Below are 15,869 nucleotides of genomic sequence, written 5' to 3'. Positions count from 1 at the left end.
TTTGCAGTATATGAAAATTATCTTGAAGTCGTTAAATACCTTATCTCTGTTGGTGCTGACAAAGAAGCTAAGGATAATAATGGAGATACTCCTCTCATGTGGGCCTCACAAGAATGTCATCTTGAAATCGTTAAATATCTTATCGATGCCGGAGCTGATCCAAAAGCTAAGAATAATGATGGAAAAATAGCAGCTGATTTGGCATCAGAAGAAGGCAAATATGAAGTTATTGAATATTTTAATGATTTTGACTGCATATACGAATTTTTGACAAAATGCTCATCCAATGGTGATCAAAAAACATTTTCAATAGTATATAAAAAACATATTACGAAAGATCATCAAAACCAATTACTTCTCGTTGCATGTGAAAAAGGAAACCTAAACCTTGTTAAATCTCTTGTTGAGTGCAATTGTTATAAAGAGCCAAGGGGTTTAGAGAAGAAAACCCCACTCCACTGGGCATCATTAAATGGTCATCTTGAAGTAGTTAAAATCCTTATTAATGCCAAAGCTAATATAGAAGCTAAAGATTCTTCAGGAAATACTCCACTATTATGTGCAGTAACTAATGGTCATTTTGAAGTTGTTAAATTTCTATATTTTTCTGGTGCGGATAAATATACTAAAGATAATTTTGGAAATACTCCATTTATAAATGCTGCAATTAGAGGATATCTTAATATTGTTGAATTTCTTAGCTCTTTTAGCGACAATATAAATGGTAGGGATAAAAATGGAAATACTATGCTCCATCATGCATCAGCTAATGGTCATCTTGAAATTATTAAATATAGGGTGTCCAAAGGTGTGTTTAGCATGTTATATACGAAAACGATAAAAACAGTTTGACAGAAAAGTGACAACTTTACGTGTCAAAAATATAAAAAGTGATATTTTATTCATCATTATCTTCTTCATAATTTATTTCATATTCTTCGTCTTACCAACAAAAGATGGGAATGTGAACAATTGCGGGCAATTTTTAGCCATTTTGGCTTGGAACTAGAGCCTGCGAGGTACATGGATAGTATCAGTACCTCACAGGCTCTAGTTCTCTATATGGCGCCGAGAAATTTTGGTGAAATGTGGTCGCATTTCACCAAAATTTTTTCGGCGCCATAGGATGAATTGGAGGGTGAGAGATATTATTTCATACAATACTACTCTCACCCTCCAATTCCCAGCCAAAATGGCTAAAAATTGCCCGCAATGTGAACAATTGCGGGCAATTTTTAGCCATTTTGGCTTGGAACTAGAGCCTGCGAGGTACATGGATAGTATCAGTACCTCACAGGCTCTAGTTCTCTATATGGCGCCGAGAAATTTTGGTGAAATGTGGTCGCATTTCACCAAAATTTTTTCGGCGCCATAGGATGAATTGGAGGGTGAGAGATATTATTTCATACAATACTACTCTCACCCTCCAATTCCCAGCCAAAATGGCTAAAAATTGCCCGCAATGTGAACAATTGCGGGCAATTTTTAGCCATTTTGGCTTGGAACTAGAGCCTGCGAGGTACATGGATAGTATCAGTACCTCACAGGCTCTAGTTCTCTATATGGCGCCGAGAAATTTTGGTGAAATGTGGTCGCATTTCACCAAAATTTTTTCGGCGCCATAGGATGAATTGGAGGGTGAGAGATATTATTTCATACAATACTACTCTCACCCTCAATTTTAATTACTTAAACTCATTCTATTTTTTTGACATGTAAATGTCACTTTTACTGAGATCTGACACAATGTCAGATCTCTTTTTTTCGTATATAAGAAGCACAAACCTGAATACTGCGAATAGAAATAAACAAGTTACATATATATAAAGTTTATTTAAATATAATCACCATTGGATTCAATCACGCGTTCGCAGCGATCGATCCAGGCTCGAAAGACACGCTTTAAATCATCATGAGAAAATTGCTCAAATTGCTCTCTTACAAAATTTTCAAGATCATCTGGACTCGCGAATTCGCGTCCTTCAGCTCTCTTTTTTTAGCGTGCCGAATAAATAAAAGTCAGAGGGTGCAATATCAGGTGAATAAATTGGGTTTGGAACAACTTTGACATTGTTTTCCACCAAGTAATTCATTACCTTATGACTTTTGTGAACTCTTGAATTATCAAAATGAATTGCAAACTTTTGTTTTTGTTATTTGGATTTCTCAAACCCATCAGAATTGATAATTTGAGTAAGAACATTGTCAATTAGATACTGAGAATTCATCGTATTAGGTTTTTGAAGAATATCAATTGCGATGATGTCATTCACGCCCCAAAAAACCGACAACATAATCATTGGTGTGTCAATTTTTTTCTTCGGGAATGTTTGCGGATTTTCATCCTTCGGGATCCACATGATTTTGGCTTCTGTTGCATTTTGAAACCAAGACTCGTCCCCTGTTACTAAAAAGCGAAACTTCTTGGATTGATACGCACCCAATATAGAGAGGAGCTCTTTCGAAGATTGGACTCTAGATTTTTTTTGAACTGAATTAAGGTTGTGCGGAACCCAACGTGTATACGCTAGTTTGTAGTTCAAATAATTGTGCAGATAATAACTGACTGTTGTACGTGGTATCTTTGTCATCTCCTCTATCCTTCTGAGTGATGCTCTTGGGTCTTCATCTAGCGCTTGAAGAATTGCTTTGATTTTTCTTTGATCCGGCGATTTTTTGTCAATTTTTATGATGGGCGCCTTTTTGTTCATGAAGTGATACATCCTAACATGATACGTTACAGTGGAATAGCTAGGAGCATCCATACCGAAGCATTTTACCAATGTCTCGTAGATTTTTTTACAGTCTTTGCATTTTTTGGCAAGAGCGAGGATGTTTTCTTTATGATTCATTAAAAAAATGAAAAAAATCCCGCCAAAATTTCCCGCGAAACCGCCTCTTGTCTCAAAATTCATTTTATATCCCGGCATGGCGCCAAAATACAACATACTCATCATATACATATATTCATATTTTTTATTATATATTTATAATCAGCATATATCTCCTTTAATAGTCTCATATAGAGCGCTGTGCTAAACGCACCTTTGGACACCCTATATCTCATCTCTGAAGGAGCCGATAAAGAAGCAAAAAACTATTATGGGACGACTCCACTCGCTATGGCTTCAGCGAGAGGCCATCTTGAAAGTGCTAAATATCTAATCTCTGTTGAAGTTAATATAAACGCTAAGAACGAGGATGGAATCTCTCCACTCATGAATGCATCATATTATGGCTTTCTTGAAATTGTTAAATGCCTTATCTCTGCAGGGGCCAATAAAGAAGGAAAGGATAATGACGGAAAAACTCCACTCATCTTGGCATCACAAAATGGCCATATAGATGTTGTTCAATATCTTATCTCAGTTGGGGCCGATAAAGAAGGAAAGGATAATGACGGAAATACTCCACTCATCTGGGCATCAATAGATGGCCATATAGATGTTGTTCAATATCTTATCTCAGTTGGGGCCGATAAAGAAGCTAAAGATAAAAGTGGAGATACCGCATTCACTTGGGCAAAAAGAAATGAATATAATTCAGTAGCTGAATATCTTCAGAATTAGGGTTATGTACCATACAAAATCATACGGGCCTCTTCTAAGGATAATTAATGTAAAAAGGCATATTCATTAATATTTTTTAATTGAATAACAAAATTTTGCTGGAAAAATGAGGGAATTTATTAAACAATGAGTATTTAATCTTTACTAACAATAAGAATTTTGATATTGAAATTCTTATTTAAAAATCTTTGGTTTGATTATAAAATATATATATATTTGTAATAAATACTAGTAACTGATCAAAGTTATATAGAAAATTCCTCCAAAAAAACAAATGTTCAGAATGGAAAAAGATGATCAAATTGTTTATGAAGATTTAAAGATCAAAAACTTCAATGATGTTGTTATTCCAGAACCATTTCAACTTTTGTATGAAGCAGAAACACATTACTTTAACCTAAACTTAGAAAATTTTGAAGATACAGTCAAGTTCTATCAAAAATTCATTACAGATGGTCCTGGTGAAACACAGGAAGACAATTTCAAATACCTACTCGAATTGTTCACTGATGGCGAATTAATTGAAACGTATACAGATAATTTACATTTTCAAATGATACAAACTCTCAATAATATTTTTAAACCAACTATCAAAGCAAAAGGTATAGAATTCTATGATATGGCAGTTTGTGCTGGAATAAATGTTGAATTTCCCCCTAAAGTTGCAGAAAAGTATCCAAAACCAGAAATGAGGGAACGAAAACCACCATCCGAGTCAAAACAAATCATACTTAGTGATGATGTATCAAAATTTCAGCAACATTTTGACAAATCCGAACCAATTTATTATTACAGGTTTCTGCCAATGTTATTTGACAAACCATCAATTAACATTATCAAATATTTACTTATTAACAACGATTTTGACGATTTAACGAAATTTTCCAGATTTGAATTAATAGATTTTTATTGTAATGCTATTAAATCAGGAAATCTTGAAATCATACGATTATTTGAACAAAAGGGCATTAAATATGATAGCTGTTTATCAGATGCGTTTAAATCACGAAATTCAGATTTAATTACATGGCTTCTTGAAAATTATCAACAAAAAAGGTTAATAGAGTCAGGTTATCAAATATTAAATCCATTCTATTCTGTTTAGAAAACAATCTTTGTTTAGATTATTATAATTTAATATTTGTTTATTATGAATCAAAATTCAAAACAATTCTTGAATACATGGTTAAATACAATGATGGTTTATTACAAGTAGAACATGATATATCACTGGATAAAGCAGATGCAAACAGATCAATTATTGCCGATTGTTTACAAAACGAAAGATATGATTATTTCAACATTTTATTTGATTTAGGATTATGTTATTTTAATGGTAATTTCCAAAACCCTTTATCATATTTGGTTTATTATGATGTTTCTGATCTTGATCTTTATGAAAAGGTTTATCAAATGACGCAAAGAAGCTCACATGCCCGTTTTGAATTATTAGATTATGCATTTCCAAAAATTTTATCAAATATGGATTTGTTGAAGTTTTTCGTAGAACGGAAAATATATGATCCGCAGTTAGAAGATATTATGGTATATTGTGGTGTTGAAGAAATGAAATATGTATTTGATCAAAGTTTCCATCTAAAGAAGTTTAACGAAATTTTTGCTGATAGAGGAAACCTTTGTTTTAAGTCAGAATTGATATTTTATATCATTAGAAATTATCAAGTTAAATTAGAAGATAAGAACGGATTTAATTTAATGAAGAATGCATTTTATCACGCACATATTGAATTAATGAAATTCCTTCTTGATAAATACGTAATGTTAACTTGCAAAGATAAAAATGACTTTTATGATTTCAACAAAAGATATAATTGGAATAGATATTATGGACAAGAAAGTAAAGAAGAAAATTACGATGAGGAGTTTGATGATCCAAAATTTATTTTTTACAATGTTATGGATAATTCAATTCACACTAATATTGAAGCTTTTGAACTCATTTTAGAAAATGGCGGTAATGCAAATGCACGTGGAAAAGATGGTTTTAAAACAATTCTTGATTATCATGCTTATGAAGGACACTTTGAAATTGTTAAAATTCTTGCTGAACATGGTGCGAAAATCACAGAAACAACATTCGAAAAATGCAAAGATTATAATTCTTTTTACTGCTTAATTGATAACGCGAAAACGAACTGACTTTCAAACAATCTTGAAGTTATTATTAATAGAGATGGCCGTCCATCAGGTTTCTTTTATTACCTGGAGACACATCCATTAAAAGATATCTCCATGTACGATGTTATAAATTGTTTGTCGAAAGCATTGTTAGTCAAAAATGAAAGTGTTTGTATTTATATCTTGAGAAATATTGAGATTAAAGACAAAGATGACCTTGATTATTTCCCAGATGAAAATGAACATTGGATTGTTAATGCAGTAGAAATGAATTCAACAGAATTGGTCTGAATGCTTTTAGATGTCATGGAAAAGAGTCGAATGGTTGAACATTTCTTTGAGCCTGCAGATATCTATATCTTTAAAACCGGTTATGATCGATCACGTCTTGTTGTTCCAGATTATTATCTTCGTGCTGCGAAACAGAATAACACAGTAGTTGTAAGGTTACTTATTGAACATTCTGAAGACTTCTTCAACAATGCATTATTTTGGGCCGCTGTTCGTGGTAATGCTGATGTAATCAATTTACTACTTGAATATGGCTATAGAAAGATTGATGTTCAAGAAGAAGACATCAAGTCATTCAATGCTAATCCAGATCTAATTAAGTTAATTAATAAATAAAATTTAATTATTTCTTTCAAATAATGAAAAACTTTTCCTTTATAAAAGTATTCAAAATAAGCAATTATAAACGAATTATTTCTCTATGGATATGAAAAACTTTCTCTTTCAGAAGAAGATCTCACTCTATTATAAAATTAATTTGTCCTAGTTATAAAATCTTATTATAAATTTCAAATTTTGGAACAAAGAACCTAATAAAATCTTTTAGAATTATCTTTATTCCACTAATTCCCGATTAAGAATATTATTTGAAAGCCAATAGAGTGCAATCCAGATGAAAATAGTTTGTTAGTCTATTATTTATATGTTATGAATTTTTTTCTATGTGCCACAAAAATTTCGAAATGGGAAATGATGACATTGTTTATGAAGATTTAAAGATTAAAAACATCAATGATGTTGTTATCCCAGAACCATTTCAACTTTTGTATAAAGAAGAAACTCATTACTTTAACTTAAACTCAGAAAATTTTGAAGAAACAGTCAATTTCTATCAAAATTTCATTACAGATGGTCCTGGTGAAACACAGGAAGACAATTTCAAATACCTGCTCGAATTGTTTATCGATGGCAAAGAAATTGAATCAAATTCTGATAACTTGCATTTTCAAATACTTCGAACTCTCAACAATATTTTCCATCCGATAATCAGAACAAAGACTGCAAAAATCTATTTTACAGCAACTAACACTGGAATAACTGTTATTATTCCTCCTAAACTTGAAAAAAGCTACAATACTCTAAGAATATTAGAATGAGAACCAATAGAAGAATTAAGACAAATCATACCTAATGATGATGTTTCAAAATTTCAACAATATTATGATATTTTCAAACAAAAATCTTATTTCAAATCATTATTCGATAAACCATCAATTAACATTATCAAATATTTACTTATTAGCAACAAATTTGACGAATTCATGAACGAAGACGTGTATTCTAAATTTATTTTACCATATAAAGTCATTTCAACAGGAAACCTTGAGATTATACGATTATTTGAACAAAAGGGTATTAAATATGATAGCTGTTTATCAGATGCATTTAAATCACGAAATTCAGATTTAATTACATGGCTTCTTGAAAATTATCAACAAAAAAAGTTAGAATAGTCAAGTTATCAAATATTAAATCCATTCTATTCTGTTTAGAAAACAATCTTTGTTTAGATTATTATAATTTAATTTTTGTTTATTATGAATCAAAATTCAAAACAATTCTTGAATACATGGTTAAATACAATTTGATAACAGCAGAGCCAAATAGACATTTATATTCAGGGCAAGAAGACTCATACAAATCAATTATCTCTGATTGTTTAATGAACGAAAGATATGATTATTTCAACATTTTGTATGATTTAGGATTAAGATATTGTGATCAATATTTCATGCATCCTTTATCATATTTAGTTTGTCAAAATAATCATGATCTTGAAATTTATGAAAAGGTTTATCAATTAACTCAACGAAACCCATCAACTCGCTTTGAAATTTCGCGCGAAGAAATACAGAAAGTTTTACAGAATATGGATTTAATGAAATTTTTCTTAGAACGAAAGATCTTTTTTCCAAAGATAAATTTTGTTTTGAAATATTGTGGCCTTGAAGAGATGAAATACATATTTGATCATTTCCAAATTTTCAATGTAAAATTATTTAATTCATTCTTTACAAGCAATGAACATCTTTATGACTTTAAGCCAGAAAAACAATGAAGTTGATCTAAAAGAAAATAATGGCTTTTATCTCATGAAATTTGCATTTTTAAATGGACATATTGATTTAATTAAATATCTTCTTGACAAAAAAGTTATTTTATTCAGAAAAGAACTGAAAGAAGAATTGAAATATAGGAAAAAAGGCTCATGGGTTGCTTATTATTACCATAAAAAGCCATCCAAAGAAGAAGAAGATAATGATGATGAATATGAATTAGGTAATAATCCAAAATACAATTATTACAATGTTATGGATGAAGCAAAACATGATATCATTGAAGCATATCAACTCATTTTAGAAAATGGTGGCAAATCTTTAGCAGTAGGAAGCGATAATTGTAAAACACTTCTTGATTATCATTCTATGAATGGCAATTTCGAAATTGTTAAGGTTCTTGTTGAACATGGTGCACGAATCATGTTAAGTACATTAAAATTATGTAGTGATTTTCGATCATTATATTTTTTGATTGACCATTCCGATGAAGAATTCATTACAGAAAATCTTGAATTGTTAATTAATAACGACGAAAAACTCTCTGGATTTCTTTATTTCATGAAAAATCACTCACTTGACATTTTAAATTCATATGGAATTCTTACCTGCTTGTCAAAATCTTTACAGGTTGAAAATGAAAGTGTTTGCATTTATATCTTGAAAAATCTTGATTTTCATTGTGAAGATTATTATGAAAATATTCCGGATGAATATGATAATTGGCTTATTAAATCAATTAAAATGAATTCTTCAGAATGTGTTCGATTACTTCTCGAATTCATGGAAAAATATAAATTACTTGATGGATATTTCACTCCAAGAACTATCAATCTCAAACAATCTAATGGTCCACAATCACGTGAATCTATCATCCCAGATTATTATCTTCATGCAACGAAACAGAACAACACAGAAATTGTTCAAATCCTTATTGAACACAAAGTTCCAATTCATCAAATATCGAACGACTTCATTCAAAATGCATTATTTTGGGCAGCTGTTCGTCAAAACAAATCAATCATTGATTTATTACTTTCTTATTGATATGAAAAACTTTCACTTTCAGAAGAAGACCTCACTCTATTTCATATTCCTCCTGATTTTCTTCAATTAATTAGTAAATGATAATTATTGCTTATTACTTTTATTCCATTTTATGTTTTCGAGTCTAAATTCCGAAATATTCATTCTATAGCTCTTCTACTATTACCAAATTCGGAGAATCATTTTGAACTTATAAACTGTTCTTACTAAGTAGGGTTTTGCAAACCGGCACAATTGAACAAATTTGTGCCAGTTACAGGCGTATATTTGAAAGGAGGAATGGCAAAAAAGGTTTTGACATAAAATTTGAGATGTCAAAAATTGAGGGCATGTCAGAAAATGATGCACTTTTAACATAATAGCTTTATTATTTTTACTTTTTACTTGTTAACAAAAAAGATACAAAATATTTTCTAAACAAGAAATATCTGCAGGAACATAATGAACATATATTCTTTTCTTTGATTCGTGGATAAAATATTATAATATCTCCTTCACATAATATCAATCCATCGAACTTTAAGTTATTAGAAAATGAAACAGTTGATATACTTGAATTATCAACAATTCCATCAAATAAACTCGAAGCTGAATAACTATCAACATTACATCGAAATATATAAAGCTTTCCTCCATCATATGCATAAAATAACGATCCACGGTTATTCATTCGATTGTTTTTGAAAACTGAATCCAAAATATCAAGTCTATGATAGTGAATATAAACCAATCCATCATCTAGATTTCGTTGAGAATTATTTATATAATTACACCTTTCAATTTTTCCATTACAAAGAGAAAACCGAGTGATAATTTGATATATTGCTTCTAAATTTTCAAAATTACAAAATGAAACTTTTGTTGTTGATTGAACAGAATAAAACCAAAAAGCAGAGGAAAATTTGGCTATGCAGTTAGTAATATTTGTGTTCGAAAGAGATGAAAGACCATTTTCACTGTGAATCATTCCTTGATCTGCAGAGCTATTTCCTCCATTAAAAATTGATCCTTGGAGGATTCTACTGTGGATATTGCCTTTGAAATAAGTAAAGTGGCCCTTATCTGAAGTTTTACTTTCAAATGAACAAAATTTATCAACAATAATGCTATTTTTATTAGAACTAGATAAATAAATTGTACCTGGACCATTGGTGAAAACGTTTTCGCAAAGTAAAACCGAAAGATCTGAAATAGATTCGAAATTGATGGCTCTGTCTTGTATATTAGTGAATATACATATGTATATGAAACACCTGCTCTTGTTTGCTGTGACATTCAGGTTTTTACCCTGAAAAACTTCAGATGGAGGGCTAATTCCCGCATAATAATGAAACCAAATACTATTATGATCTTCACGATGAATTTTTCTTCCCTGTACAATCCTTTTTATAATTCCAATGGATCCAGTGATTCAGTCCTATTTGAAAATTTTTGGAATTTATATTTTATGAAAATTTTCAATTCAAACCTTTCCAGATTTTTATGAAATATCTAGATCTCTTAATGAGGTTGATTTCGGAAAAATATCTTAATGAAAAATTGATAGAACTCTCGGAAAAAATTGAGAAGTAAAAAAAATGAAATAAAATAAAATATACTTATTTATTGAGATATTGAATAAAAATGGCAATAAAAAAGTATTGCCATTTAAAAAAATTAAAAAATTATTCAACAATTACACCAACAGCTCTAGATGTTACACCACAGTTCTTCTCCTGTACTTCAGACTGTATATAAATGTATCCTTCATCACCCCAGTTTGTAGACCAAGAGTTTTTGACTTCCCAAGCTTCTTTTCCGTCAATAACTCTCCATCCTGTCAACTGAACGATGTGGACCAAGTCATCATCAGCGCCAGTGCACTCTTCTTCGTCGAAAACACCGCCTGTGTACAGAGCCATGTCTTCAATTACATTAATCGAAATTCCCAATGGTCCGAACTTGTACAAAGCCTCTTTAACAGCGTTCCTCTTCTTCTCCACGTGGAAACAACTCTTAACGCGGCCGAGATACTCCTCTGGCTTCGAATTACAAAGTCCGGATACTCCCATGTACGGATATGACTTCTCTGTAGCGATCTTCATGGACTTATTCATGAAGGAGGTTAAGGATGGACCAATTTCACCGCCCTGGCAACCGTAATTTCTGGCATCCCAACTGCAATCCATGATTTGGTTCGTAGAAACCGGACGTAACTTGCCTGTCTTGATGGCAAAGGCTGATTCAAGGAGTCCGGCTGTTCCAAAGGCCCAGCATGATCCGCATGCGACTTGATCTCTTGGAGGAGTGACAATATTGGGCTGATCGCGCCATGAGAAGCTCTCAGGAGGTACGAAATCCTTGCTGCCCTTGAATAATGTGCACTGATCCCATAATGGATCTTCATCATCGTACCATGGTTTGGCATTTGTAGATCGCTTGATGGATTTGAGCCAGTCGGATGGTGTCATGTGTGAGAATCTGTTTTGTGTAGTTGTCTGGTATGATTTTGTCGATTTGACTTGATTTGCGTAGGTATTTACGTTTTTCTTGGGGAAGAAGAGATCGTACATCGAGCCTGGGTATGGATCGTTTTGCTTTGGATTGTCGCAGATGCTTGGGATGCTCCAAACACCTACAGCAGCTTCTGGAGCGAATTCATCAATTTCAAGGATATAAACGTCGTAATGTGAGTGATAAATTGAAATAGCATGAGCCTTATAAGCAATTGGCTTGCCTGTACCGACTTCTATGTACATTTCCCATGTCTGAGTCTTTGGACCATTAATAACTTTGCTCCACATGTTGCAAAGGTGTCCATTGTATGTATATGTGCCATCTTGTAATTTGTATTCTGAAAGATCTGGTAAAAACTCTGTAAAATCGATTGTCCATGGTTGATCATCATCCCAGCCGAAGCAAATCGTGTCATTATCAGCTGCAACAATTTTACGATGGAAATGCTGCTCTGGGCCAGTGTTCCAGATTTGTAATAAGCCATTATGCTCGTTGATATACTGACGAGTTGGTTCTTGAACAACGACAAGGTGATTGCTCAAGTTTGTATATGGAACTTTCCAGGTTCCCTTTAATGTATATGATGAAGGCCAGCGTGGTGCTGAAAAGGAACTATAAACTAAGCCAAAGATCATTTTTAAAATTTTTTTTTTCTCTTGGATAAACCGCAATCTCAATTTATTGTCACTTTTGATAATTTCAATCAAGATAAAAATCAATTAAATCACTTATTACATATGAGAATTAGTTTATCCTCATTCTAACATATATAATTTCCTAATCTTGTATTCATTTTACCAAAATCTGAGAAATTTTCATTCCTATTTTCAAATTTTGCTAATATAATTGCTTGCTTATTACATAAATTTTGATGAGAATTTGTTTTCATTAGTCATATTAACTTATTTGGTTGATATGAAAGAAAAAAATCTTTTCAAGCAAGTATGAAATCATATAGAGGATATAAACTTTATTTGGATAGTAAAACTAAGAATTACATATCGGGAGTATCAAGTGTGGTATCGTATTTCTTGATATCAATAATAGGCGTTCCATCTAAAAGATCGAGACCTGTAACATAAAGCGTAATTCCTTCTATTTTGTTGACCTTAACAAGAGTCATGCCAATTGGATTTGGTCTTGCTGGAGATCTAGTTGCAAAAACGCCAATATCTTTCTTTGCTGCTCCGAAATGTGGTCTAACAAGTTGTAAATCGCGGTCCGATTGATGCATCCATGCGAAAACAAAAACATGAGAAAAATTTTCTAAACCAACTAAACAATCAGAATATTCTGGATAAAAAGTGACCGTACTCTCTTCTGTACAATCTTTTGCGCATCTTGGTACTTCTGGTACTGTTTTAAAAGAAGTGTGGGCAATTCCTAAGAATTTCACTTCTTGATTCATCGTTTTTGACAAAAATTGAATTGGGAAAAAATCAAAATAGAAAATAATTTTTATGAGATTTAATATCGGAAAATGATATATATTTTGCAATCGCATGTATTTACTCAGTATTTTTAATCAATTTGGGAGCACTATATTATTTTAGTGTTACCCCCACTTTATTTTTTAAATTAATTATTGTCTTTTTGACTCTTTTCCAAGTTCAAATTAGTTATTTTGAAGAAATATGTTCATGGCGAAGAAGTTACAAATAGTATTTGGCATCTTTATTATGAAGGAATTAATCCTCCTTCTTCAATCTTTACAGGTGAAGTTCAACAAGTCACAGCAACAGATAACAAATGCTTTGCATACATCTGCAAATTCATCAACCTACAAGATATAGCAGTTCAATTCGAACAAACAATTGATTTCTCGATTTTACTTTACGAAACTGTTACTTTACGCGGTCCAGGTACAGTACATATTCAAAGTATTCATAGTAATGCTATTATTATTGATAAATTTTGTTCATTTGAAAGCCAATCTCATTCCTCAGAAGGCCAATTTACTTATTTCAAAGGCGAAATCAACAGTACAATCCTCCAAGGATCAATTTGTAATGGAGGAGATAATTCAGTATATTGTATGATTTACCAGAAAAAAGGTTTTGGATCACTTTCAAAGACAAACATTTCTAACTGTATTTCAAGACAAAATGCAGGTTTTGAATATGTTGAAGTTGAACCAACATTAAATATTTCATTTTGTAATTTTGAGAATTTAAAAGCAGCTAGCAGATTGATTACTACGTTTTCTTTTTCTCCAGGAAGAATATACCGATGCAATTATGTAAATAATTCTCAAGATGAAGAATATTTTGGGATAGTTTATGTTTACGATGGTAGACTTGATATTTTCTATTCAACTTTTCAAAACAATCCTCAGTTTAACAAAGGAAAGTTATTTAGAACAGACGGTGATGGACAAATTTATATCCATCAATGTAGTATTGATTCTTATTCATCTATTGGAAATGTTGATACATCAGAAAGAGGAGAAAGTTCATTTAAGAATAATTTAAAGTTCATTGATTTGAGTCCATGTGAAGGCAACTTTGAAATAGTATTATTAGTGTTACCAAACAAAGAAAATAAAATTTGTTCATTATCCATATGCAAAAATTTTCTTTTTGTTAAGTATTTAACACCTACACTGTTGATTAGTAAACGATAAAAAAATTGGCTCTTTTCTTCTCTTCTGCATTTTTCAAAAAAAAAAAATTGCAATTATGCTTTACATTGGAATATGAGTAAAACTTATGTTCGATTTTTTAGTGTTACAAATTTAGTCGTTACTCAAATTGTAAAAAATTCATCATTCCGAAAAGAATCCAAATTCATTTGTTCCTGAAATGATATGAATTGAGTTTACTGAATCCTTTTATATCCATCATCTTGAGAATCACCATCGTATTAATTTTCATTGATGGATAGATGCAATGGTAAACATTCATCGAGCAAAAACCATAACATTTTATGACAAAAAAATTGACAAAAATCTAAAGTTTTGTCACTTTTCCTTCACTATGCCTTGTTTAATCATAAATCTCATTAGATATAAGGATGCTAAAAGTGGGGAACTTTACAAATCGACGGGGAAAAAATTTATTGGAGGTACAGTCATGTGATATGAAATAAAAACGATAAAAACGGTTTTAACTATAAATTAAAATGCATTCCTGCTATATATACCATCAGATCCACTTGGATATCTTGACATAGCAGACATTAACAAAGACGTCTCATTATAAATTTAGCGTACAACAAGTTTATTTCATTATCTATATTTTAATTCGCCAAAATTTGGGCATCGTTTCCTTAATCTTAACGCCAATTTTGTTTAGCTCTCGAGTACTTTCGATAAAGTATTCTCAGAGCTATACTAGACTTATAAAATTTAATTTTACACTTTTATCACTCTTTTGGCTTATAACTTTATCATCGTTCATATGACCATGAAATTTTATTACAGATTCATACTTGTATTTTGACTAAAAAAAGAAAAAATCACTCATTATCGAATTTTTATAGGTAAAAGATCAAGCATTAGATTGAAAATAAATAATTTTAGCTTTGTAAATGTCTGCTTAGTAAAAACTTAATACCATTACTCATAAGAAAGTCCCAAATTCTATGACATTAAGCCAAATTTTAGATGAGAGCGCAAAATACATGAAGAATTAGTAAATGTTGTTTATATATTTGAATATAATCATAGCTGTTTAGTATTTTTTTAAGGATTTTGTATTGAAAATAAATAAAATGAAGCTATCGTGAGACAAAAAACGTGTGATTTATTTTTGCTAAGCTGACTATTATGATATTTGAATCATGGACCGCAAATTCAGAATTTGAAAATTATATGCGTCCAACTAGAAGATCGTTTTTGACCGCACCAAACCTCCGGGGATAAGTTCCCCCTCGGTCAAAGTGATACTCTTGCGGCTCTATCAATTACAGAATGCTAGTTTTTGCATAACCCAAAGTGAAGGGGAACGGTTTTCCCACAATTCTCTCAAAAAATTGAATTTCCCCACTTTTGCAAAAGTGGGGATCCAAAAATATTTCCGCGAAGCGGAGAAAATTAAAATTAGGAAAAAACATAGTATATAGCTAGAATAGCTAAAATACTTATATTTAACTCGTATAAATTGCGCTTTTTCTTCATTTTTTCCTTCCAAAAAAATAAAATGACTAAAAAAACCTAGTTTTTTATTTTTGTTTTCCCCACTGTGGGGATTCACCGGGAGGGGGGGGAGCTCTCAATTTCCTTATCGTTCCCCACTTTTAGCATCCTTATTAGATACAATCGATTTTGTTT

General features: G+C 31.4%; 7 protein-coding genes and 1 pseudogene across 8 annotated transcripts, besides 5 other annotated features; 5 read left to right on the top strand and 3 right to left on the bottom strand.

Annotated features, from left to right (window-relative positions):
- Positions 1–818: 818 nt before the first annotated feature.
- Positions 819–882: a mobile genetic element.
- A 120-nt stretch (positions 883–1,002) lies between these two features.
- Positions 1,003–1,111: a mobile genetic element.
- A 141-nt stretch (positions 1,112–1,252) lies between these two features.
- Positions 1,253–1,361: a mobile genetic element.
- A 141-nt stretch (positions 1,362–1,502) lies between these two features.
- Positions 1,503–1,611: a mobile genetic element.
- Positions 1,612–1,776: 165 nt separating this feature from the next.
- Positions 1,777–3,059: a mobile genetic element.
- On the bottom strand, positions 1,835–2,963 carry TVAGG3_0753770 (annotated as a pseudogene). The gene has a single exon. A coding segment is annotated over exon 1 (1,129 nt).
- A 63-nt stretch (positions 3,060–3,122) lies between the features above and the next one.
- On the top strand, positions 3,123–3,569 carry TVAGG3_0753750 (ankyrin repeat, PH and SEC7 domain containing protein SECG-related family; the record flags this gene model as incomplete). Its single annotated transcript, XM_001306272.1, has 1 exon — positions 3,123–3,569. One exon carries the CDS (start codon positions 3,123–3,125, stop codon positions 3,567–3,569), a length of 447 nt encoding a protein of 148 aa, XP_001306273.1.
- Positions 3,570–3,843: 274 nt separating this feature from the next.
- On the top strand, positions 3,844–4,674 carry TVAGG3_0753740 (protein ubiquitination; the record flags this gene model as incomplete). Its single annotated transcript, XM_001306271.1, has 1 exon — positions 3,844–4,674. The coding sequence occupies one exon, from the start codon at positions 3,844–3,846 to the stop codon at positions 4,672–4,674; it is 831 nt and encodes a 276-aa protein (XP_001306272.1).
- A 77-nt stretch (positions 4,675–4,751) lies between these two features.
- On the top strand, positions 4,752–5,729 carry TVAGG3_0753720 (uncharacterized protein; the record flags this gene model as incomplete). The annotated part of the gene is made up of 1 exon (XM_001306270.1): positions 4,752–5,729. One exon carries the CDS (start codon positions 4,752–4,754, stop codon positions 5,727–5,729), a length of 978 nt encoding a protein of 325 aa, XP_001306271.1.
- A 270-nt stretch (positions 5,730–5,999) lies between these two features.
- TVAGG3_0753730 (uncharacterized protein) lies at positions 6,000–6,335 on the top strand (the record flags this gene model as incomplete). The annotated part of the gene is made up of 1 exon (XM_001306269.1): positions 6,000–6,335. The coding sequence occupies one exon, from the start codon at positions 6,000–6,002 to the stop codon at positions 6,333–6,335; it is 336 nt and encodes a 111-aa protein (XP_001306270.1).
- Positions 6,336–6,651: 316 nt separating this feature from the next.
- Positions 6,652–9,201, top strand: TVAGG3_0753710 (uncharacterized protein; the record flags this gene model as incomplete). The annotated part of the gene is made up of 1 exon (XM_001306268.1): positions 8,021–9,103. The coding sequence occupies one exon, from the start codon at positions 8,021–8,023 to the stop codon at positions 9,101–9,103; it is 1,083 nt and encodes a 360-aa protein (XP_001306269.1).
- A 1,480-nt stretch (positions 9,202–10,681) lies between these two features.
- Positions 10,682–12,265, bottom strand: TVAGG3_0753700 (cysteine protease family C1-related family; the record flags this gene model as incomplete). The annotated part of the gene is made up of 1 exon (XM_001306267.1): positions 10,768–12,234. One exon carries the CDS (start codon positions 12,232–12,234, stop codon positions 10,768–10,770), a length of 1,467 nt encoding a protein of 488 aa, XP_001306268.1.
- Positions 12,266–12,548: 283 nt separating this feature from the next.
- TVAGG3_0753690 (tRNA (adenine-N6-)-methyltransferase protein) lies at positions 12,549–14,514 on the bottom strand (the record flags this gene model as incomplete). The annotated part of the gene is made up of 1 exon (XM_001306266.1): positions 12,594–13,007. One exon carries the CDS (start codon positions 13,005–13,007, stop codon positions 12,594–12,596), a length of 414 nt encoding a protein of 137 aa, XP_001306267.1.
- Between the last annotated feature and the right edge of the window lie 1,355 nt (positions 14,515–15,869).

The sequence above is a fragment of the Trichomonas vaginalis genome, chromosome III, assembly GCF_026262505.1.
Source record: "Trichomonas vaginalis G3 chromosome III, whole genome shotgun sequence".
Taxonomy (NCBI): domain Eukaryota; phylum Parabasalia; order Trichomonadida; family Trichomonadidae; genus Trichomonas; species Trichomonas vaginalis.
This window is presented reverse-complemented; position numbering and strand designations above follow the sequence as displayed.